The 9,130-nt window shown below is 43.1% G+C and overlaps 1 protein-coding gene and 1 pseudogene across 1 annotated transcript; both read left to right on the top strand.

Moving 5' to 3' along the window:
* Positions 1-1,950: 1,950 nt before the first annotated feature.
* On the top strand, positions 1,951-2,901 carry LOC129523164 (olfactory receptor 12-like). The gene has a single exon (XM_055345783.1). The coding sequence runs from the start codon at positions 1,951-1,953 to the stop codon at positions 2,899-2,901; it is 951 nt and encodes a 316-aa protein (XP_055201758.1).
* A 4,459-nt stretch (positions 2,902-7,360) lies between these two features.
* LOC129523162 (olfactory receptor 12-like) lies at positions 7,361-8,309 on the top strand (annotated as a pseudogene).
* The last annotated feature ends 821 nt before the right edge of the window (positions 8,310-9,130 follow it).

Here is a 9,130-nt window from a genome sequence, read left to right as displayed (position 1 = left end):
AATCAGGAAGTGTTAGCCCTCCTACTTTGTTCTTTTTAATATTGTTTTGGCTATTTAAGGTCGATATCTTAAAAAAACATAATTGGAATTTCCATAGGATTACATTGAATCTGTATGTAAATGTGGAGATTACTACATCTTGACATTAGTAAATCTTCTAGTCCATGATCATGGGATATCTTTACGTTTATGTAGGTCTTCTTTCATTTCTTTCAGCATTTTTTTCTGTATCTACTGAAATAATTGTGTGGGTTTTTTCCCCTAAATTCCATTTGTATGGTGTACTAAATTCAATGATTTTTCTATATTAATCCAGTATTGCTACCCTGAGATACTCTCACTTGTTTATGCTGCATAATCCCTGTGAAGTTCTGCTGGGTTTGGCTTCCTTCAATTTTGATAAGGATTTTTGTATCTATATTCATAATACATATTGATCTTTAGCTTCATTTTCCTGCAATATCTTTGACCCCATTTAGTGTGAAAACAATACAGGCCTTATGAAATGCATTAGGAAGTGGTTTCTCCTATCTACATTTTAGACTTTGAGTTGTGCGTGTGTTAATTCTTGTATTCACTGGTAAAAGTCACCACTGAAACCCTCTGGTCCTGAACTTCTCTTTGTTAGAAAAGCGTTTTGACTATTGACTCCATCTGTTTGTTCTATGTCTGCTCAGATTTTCTATATATATTTCTCCTTGAGTCAGTTCTGTTACACTGTTTCTAGGAATTGGTTCATTTCCTCTAGGTTAGCTCACTTCTTGGAATACGATTGCTCCAATATATTTATGATAATTTTTATTTCTGAAGATCAAAAGTCATGTGTCTCCTTTCATTTCTGATTTTAGAAATTTAAGTTTTCTGACTTTCTCGGTCAATCTAGCCCAAGTTTGTCTAGTTTGGTCAAAATTTTCAGAGAACTAGCTTTTTTTTTAAAAAAGATTTTATTTATTAATCATGAGAGACACTGAAAGAGGGAGAGACAGAGACATAGGCAGAGGGAGAAGCAGGCTCCATCCACACAGGGAGCCCGATTTGGGACTTGATCCAGGGACACCAGGATCACCCCCTGGGCCGAAGGCCGGTGCCAAACCACTGAACCACCCAGGCATCCTGAGAACTAGCTTTTAGTGTCTTTGATTGTAGTGTTTTATTTTACTCTCCTCTAATTCACTTATCTCTTCTCTAATTTTCATTATTCCATTCCATTCTATTTTCTTTTTTTTATGTGTTTGTTTCCCATTCTTCTTTTATTTTATTTATTTTTTTAAATACTTTATTTTTTATAATAAATTTATTTTTTATTGGTGTTCAATTTGCCAACATACAGAATAACACCCAGTGCTCATCCTGTCAAGTGCCCACTCAGTGCCCGTCACCCAGTTACCCCCATCCCCCGCCCACTTCCTCTTCCACCATGCATTTGGGGAATATAAAAAATAGTGAAAGGGAATAAAGGGGAAAGGAGAAAAAAATGAGTGGGAAATGTCAGAGAGGGAGACAGAACATGAGAGACTCCTATTTTCTTTTTTTTATAAATTTATTTTGTATTGGTGTTCAATTGACCAACATATAGAATAACACCCAGTGCTCATCCAATCAAGTGCCCCCCTCAGTGTCCATCACCCTCGTTCTATTTTCTTTGAGTATAGTTTTTTATCCCTTTCTACTCTCTTATCTAATATAGAAAGTTAATGATGCAATATAAATCTTTTTTTAATATTTGTGTTTATAGCTATAAATTTCTGAGTCCTTCTTTCATTGCATTGCCTGAGTCTTGGGGTATAGTGTTTCCATTTTCATTAATCCCATAATACTTTGTAATTTCCATTCTGATTTTTTCTTGGACCCCCTGGTGATTTAAAGTGTTGTTGAGCTTCCACATCAGCAGAAGTTCTGCTTAATCTGCTAATACTGGAGGAATAATTCCCCTCTTGAGGACTGAGGCTCATGCCATCCCACAGTAATGAAAACCTCTCCAAGGTCTACTTTCAAGATTTTGTGCTGGAGGGATTTGGGGGTGGTCTGGAGACCCAGGCCATGCTCTTCACTGTGTTCCTAGCCCTGTACATGGTGACTGTGCTGGGGAACATACTCATGATCATCGTTATCACCCTGGATGCCCGCCTGCACTCCCCAATGTACTTCTTCCTCAAGAACCTCTCCTTTGTGGACTTGTGCTACTCATCTGTGATCGCCCCAAATGCACTGGCCAACTTCTACTCCTCATCCAAGGTCATCACCTTTGCAGGATGTGCCACCCAGTTATTCTTTTTCTCCCTGCTGGCCACAACTGAAGCCTTCCTCCTGGGTGTCATGGCCTACGACCGCTTCATGGCCATCTGTAGCCCCTTGCGCTACCCCATCACCATGTGCCAGTCTGCCTGCACTCGCCTGGTGCTGGGCGCCTACTGTGGAGGCTGCTTCAACTCTGTTGTGCAGACCAGCTTCACATTCCACCTCCCATTCTGCAGCTCCAACCGCATCAACCACTTCTTCTGTGACGTGCCCCCTCTGCTCCAGATCGCCTGTGGTAACACGGCCATCAATGAACTTCTCTTGTTTGGCATCTGTGGGCTCATCATTGTGGGAGTGACATTTGTGATCCTCATCTCCTATGGCTACATCATAGTGACCATCCTGAGGATGAGCTCAGGAACTGGGAGACGCAAGGTCTTCTCCACCTGTGGCTCCCACATGACTGCAGTGACCCTCTTTTTTGGGACTGTCTTTGTCATGTATGCCCAGCCAGGAGCAATTGAATCCATGGAGCAGGGCAAGGTGGTCTCTGTCTTCTACACACTGGTCATCCCAATGCTCAATCCCCTCATCTACAGTCTGCGAAACAAGGATGTGAAGGAGGCCTTGTGGAGGCTGGGCCAGAAACACACGGCCATGTGAAGGATGTGGTGAAGGGAGTCTGAGAGTTTTGCAGGTTAGACAGAGGGGATGGTGTTTGCCAGGACTCGGATGTTTGAATTCTTAATTAACAGGAAGCAATTTCATTCATGCAAGAGGAATAAACTTCAGAGGGAGCTATATGCTGTACCTACAATCAACCATAATATATTGTGCCTTAGAAATTTATTATATTGTACATGTTAGGATAAGTGACCCCTTCAGAGTACAATTTTAAAAGTGAGTTTTCAGTTAGGAAACAACCTGAGGGTTACAGGACAGAAGGTCATTGGTGCATGGGATAACTTGGAGATGGTCATTAAAATATGGGTGTGATGTGATGAGCAAGGGTGGTTATATGCAACTGATGAATTACTGAACACCACATCTGAAACAAGATATATTAATTGTTGGCTAATGAAACATGTTTAAAAATGTGCATTCCTAAACAGGCATTCATATAGTTAAATGAGGAAGTCCTAATCCCCTTCAACAGAACACTGAAGACACAGAATGAGAATCACTACTTACTCCTAAGTCTGGGAAACGAAATAGGGGTGGTGGAAGGGGAGGTGGGCGGGGGTTGGGTGTGACTGGGTCATGGGCACTGTGGTGGGCACTTGATGGGATGAGCACTGGGTGTTATTCTATATGTTGGCAAATTGAACACCAATAACAAATAAATTTATTTAAAAAAGAATCACTACTTACAAATGTGACAATTGCACAGTATACGGTAAAAAGATTAAAAATGCAGACCTGGGGATCCCTGGGTGGCGCAGCGGTTTAGCGCCTGCCTTTGGCCCAGGGCGTGATCCTGGAGACCCGGGATCGAGTCCCACATTGGGCTCCCGGTGCATGGAGCCTGCTTCTCCCTCTGCCTGTGTCTGCCTCTCTCTCTCTCTCTCTCTCTCTGTGTGTGTGTGTGTGTGTGACTATCATAAATAAATAAAAATTCAAAAAATATATTTTAAAAAAAATGCAGACCTGATGTTGGGTGTGATCATATTTATGTAATGGACAAGAACAATTTGGGAACCTGGGTGGCTCAGTGGTTGAGCATCATGCTCTTTCCCTGGTGTCCAGGGATAGTAGCCCATGTGGGGGCTCCTGGAGGAGCCTGCTTCTCCCTCTGCCACTATCTCTGCCTCTATCTCTGTGTCTCTCATGAATAATAAATACAACTTTTATTTTATTTTTTTTGATGTAAATACAACTTTTAAAAAAAGAAAAAACAAATTAAGTAAAAGACACAAGTACCCCCAGGCCAACATCTCCCCAACAAGTGACATGATGGAAACCCCAGAACTCCCACAGGGCTGGGACAGTGATTGAGGTAAACAGAGGGGCATCCTCACTGCATGCCAACACATTCTAAGTGCTTGAATTTCTCAAACATATTTTGGTTCCATGATTTAGAAAAGCAACCTCTTCCTGACCCCTCTGCAGGAACAGAAATATATTCAGGGTGGTCATCTTCCACTTCTGAGTCAGACTCTGCTGAGGAGCTGCACGGAGACCAACGGAGATGATCCCAGAGAGGATTGTTTTTTCTGACAGATCATTTCAGCTTGCAGATAATGATACGAGTAAGGTGATGGGGAAAGGGGTGATGAAATGGCTTTGGGCTCAGAAGTTCACACCTGCCACCCCTGGGAGGACAGTCAACTCAGGGCCATGGCAAGGCTATTAGAGTTTATCCTCGTCTTCTGCTCACCCCCTGGGGACCACAGAAACTTCTGGATTTTGGTGCCTGGACGGGTAGAGAAGGGCAGGTCAGACAAAGCTTGGTGACAGGAGAACCCAGGAGAACCAGGAGTCCCAGAGCACTCCAGAAGCCAGAACACAATTAGCTCACCTAATTGGCCATTCAAGGCTCCAAGTCCCAGCCTTGCATGAGGAGAGACATTTCCAGCACAGTGACCCCAATGTGCAGGTCCTTGCTCTGCTGCCTGGCTGATGCAACAAGACGTGGAAACTGAGGTGAGCTGAGACCCTTCCCTCCCATGAGCCTACCAAGATCAAGGAGTCTCCTGAAGCCTTAAACCTCTGGTACCCGCCAGACTACCTGGGTCCCTGAGTGTCCTCCCCTGCCATCTCCCCACTCTCTCTTCATTGCATGGGAGACATTAATGAAAGATGAAGGGTGAGAGTCCTCCTGCTAACCTCGTCATCATCAGCACGATGTGGGCCAGGATCTTGGGAGACCCTGGGAGAGCAGGTGCTGGCTGTGTGATCTTGAACAGTCATGACCCTCACCTGGAAGAAGTAAGGGTCAAGGCAGCCATCCCTCAGGGTGCCATGTATGAAGGACACCATGTGTGTAAGGGAAGCATTAGAACTAAGGTAGACAGTAAGCACTCAGGGCTTGCCTCAGCAGCTGAACAGGTGACCCCACTCCTGCCCTGGCTAGCACTGTCTTGGGTTTCAGGGTCATTCCAGCTAAAGAGACCGGTTTTCATTGTAAACAGAGATCACACCACCAGGCTCCCTCGTGACCTGAAGTGCATTTCTCAGGCTCAAATCAGTAGCTCACCTGAGTACTGAGCGCACCCTTCTAAGGGACATGGCCACAGGGTGGAGGATGCAGAAATAGGGTAGACCAGGGCCAGCCCTGGGAGCTCATGGCTCTGGAAGATGGCCAACTTTAGAACAAACAGTTGAAATTTGATGGGACACAGGCAGTGAGGGGGGTGTGACCAGGCTGCTGATGGCACAAACAGGAAACTGGGTTGGGGTGACTGGGTGATGATGAGCACTGAGGGGGGCATTTGGTGGGACGAGCACTGGGTGTTATGCTATATGTTGGCACACTGAACTCCAAAAAAAAAGAAAGAAAGAAGAAAGAAAGAAAGAAAGAAAGAAAGAAAGAAAGAAAGAAAGAAAGAAAGAAAAAAAAGAAGTGTTTCCTCCTATCTACTTTTTAGAATTTGAGTGTACTTGTGTTAATTCTGTATTTGCTGACAAAAGTCACCACTGAAACCATCTAGTCCTGATCTTTTCTTTGTTAGAAATGTTTTTTGACTTCTGATTCATTCTGTTATATGTCTGCTCAGAATATATATTTCTCCTTGAGTCAGTTATGTTTTATTTTACAGAAGAAATTTTTTTTATAAATTTATTTTTTATGGATGTGGATATCCTTATATATTTTAACTCAAACCCTCATTCCTGACTTTTCTATCCTTTTGTCTCTCAATATCTCACTCTAAATATTTTCTACTGATCTGTATTCTAGTTCACAAATTTCTCCTTAGCTATTTCTACCCTTTTAAGTACATTCATTGAGTTCCTAATTTTAGCCACTGTACTTCCAAAAAGTTACATATTAGTCTCTTCATTGTTTCTTCATTTGGCTATAATTCTTAGTCTGAACTTTTCCTTTACACATAATAACTTTAGAGTTGGTGTGTCACTCCAAAATCTAGAACCTCTTTGAGTTTTTTCTATTGTTTCTGAAATTTTAATTCATATTGCAGGAACTCCTCAATTTTAAAATTCTGTGTGGCAGTATTGACACAAAACATTTATAGATATACAATGGAATATTCCTCAGCCATTAGAAATGACAAACACCCAAAAAAAAAAAAAAAGAAATGACAAATACCCACCATTTGCTTCAACGTGGATGGAACTGGAGGGTATTATGCTGAGTGAAGTAAGTCAATCAGAGAAGGACAAACATTATATGTTCTCATTCATTTAGGGAATATAAATAATAGTGAAAGAGAATATAAGGGAAGGGAGAAGAAATGTGTGGGAATATCAGAAAGGGAGACAGAACAAAAAGACTCCTAACTCTGGAAAACGAACTAGGGGTGGTGGAAGGGGAGGAGGGCGGGGGGTGGGGGTGAATGTGTGACGGGCACGGAGGGGGGCACTTGACGGGATGAGCACTGGGTGTTATTCTGTATGCTGGCAAATTGAACACCAATAAAAAATAAATTTATTATAAAAAACATTTATAGATAACACCTGTGGTCTAGGATGATGTGTCTTCCTCTTGAGATATGCCTATTTTTGCAACGTGTCTGAGGCGCTAGCACTCAGTTCACATCTTAATACACTTTTAGGGATTGAAATGGTCAGGAGCTGAGCTGCATACCTACTTCTGATTTATCTCACTCCTATGGTGCATCTAGCATTGTCCCTAGTAACCAACCACTGCAACAGGAGTTCCACACAACAGTCAAACCCTCACTGATAACCACCTGCCCTCACAGATTCTTCTGCAAAATGGGCTTATGTAACAAGGAGAAATAAGCTCTCAGTAATGAAATCCTAAGGCCTATGTGTTTATCTTGAAATTTTTAAAATAATTCTTCACTAACCCATTAACTCCCTTTTACCTTCAGATTTTGGTTTTGTTATCTTTTCTAAATTATCTTCAGCAGAAGTTTAGCTTGACCTACTTAATCTGCTCATACTGGAGGTGTAATTCCCGTGGTGAGGACTGAGGTTCATGCCATCCCACAGTAATGGAAACCTCTCCATGGCCTACTTTCAAGATTTTGTGCTGGAAGGATTTGGAGGTGGCCTTGAGACCCAGGCCCTGCTCTTTGCTGTGTTCCTGGCCCTGTACATGGTGACTGTACTGGGCAACATCCTCATGATCATTGTTATCACCCTGGATGCCCGACTGCACTCCCCAATGTACTTCTTCCTCAAGAACCTCTCCTTTGTGGACTTGTGCTACTCTTCTGTCATGCCCCCAATGCACTGGCCAACTTCTTCTCATCATCCAAGGTCATCACCTTTGCAGGATGTGCCACCCAGTTTTTCTTTTTATCCCTGATGGCCACAACTGAAGGCTTCCTCCTGGGTGTCATGGCCTACGACCGCTTCATGGCCATCTGTAACCCCTTGCGCTACCCCATCACCATGTGCCAGTCTGCCTGCACTCGCCTGGTGCTGGGCGCCTACTGTGGAGGCTGCCTCAACTCTGTTGTGCAGACCAGCTTCACATTCCACCTCCCATTCTGCAGCTCCAACCGCATCAACCACTTCTTCTGTGACGTGCCCCCCCTGCTCCAGATCGCCTGTGGTAACACGGCCATCAATGAACTTCTCTTGTTTGGCATTTGTGGGTTCATGATGTGGGTTTGGCATTTGTGATTCTCATCTCCTATGGCTACATCACAGTGACCATCCTGAGGATGAGCTCAGGAGCTGGGAGACGCAAAGTCTTCTCCACCTGTGGCTCCCACATGACTGTAGTGACTCTCTTTTTTGGGACTCTCTTTGTCATGTATGCCCAGCCAGGAGCAATTGAATCCATGGAGCAGGGCAAGGTGGTCTCTGTCTTCTACACGCTGGTCATCCCAATGCTCAATCCCCTCATCTACAGTCTGCGAAACAAGGATGTGAAGGAGGCTGTTCAGAGGCTGGGCCAGAAACACATAACCATGTAATGAAGTGTGTCCCGAATACTTGATGGAGTATATGGAGGTTTCCCCAGTGGGGTGTAGGAGTTATTATTTAGCAGACATAAACCTCTGTCAACAAGAGGAAACGCTTTAGCAATGAGCTGTACATGTACCTACAATCAATAATGATATACTGTGCCCTTAAAAATATTAAGCTGTAGATCTCAGGTTCAGTGCCCTTTTCAGAATAAAATTTTTAAAATGACTCTTCTATATAGGAAACAAAATTATATGGTCTCATTCATTTGGGGAATATAAATAATAGTGAAAGGGAATAAAGGGGAAAGGAGAAAAAATGAGTGGGGAATATTAGAAAGGGAGACAGAACATGAGAGACTCCTAACTCTGGGAAATGAACAAGAGGTGGTGGAAAGGGAGGTGGGTGGGGGTGACTGGGTGACAGGCACTGAGGGGGGCACTTCATGGGATGAGCACTGGGTGTTATGCTAGATGTTAGCAATTTGAACTCCAATAAAATATAACTTAAAAAAAAACAAAACAAAACAAAAAAAAGGAAACAAACTGAGGGTTTCTGGAGGGGAGGGTGTGGGTAACTGGATAATGGGCAACAAGGTGGGCTTGTGATGTGATGAGCATCTAGTGTCACATACAACTGATGATTTATTGAAAACTACATCTGAAATTACTGCCATAGTGTATGTTGGCTTACCAAATTAATTTTACAAATGTACAATCCTAAAAGGCATTCACAGATTGAAATGAGTAAGTCTTGGTCCCTCACACAATGGAACACTGAGACACAGAGAGAGAGAATGTCACTGTTGTAGAAGGTGAGGATTACACAG

This window comes from Nyctereutes procyonoides, unplaced genomic scaffold (genome assembly GCF_905146905.1).
Source record: "Nyctereutes procyonoides isolate TBG_1078 unplaced genomic scaffold, NYPRO_anot_genome, whole genome shotgun sequence".
Classification (NCBI taxonomy): Eukaryota; Metazoa; Chordata; class Mammalia; order Carnivora; family Canidae; genus Nyctereutes; species Nyctereutes procyonoides.
Note: the sequence above shows the minus strand (reverse complement) of the source record. Positions and strands in the feature narration are given on the sequence as shown.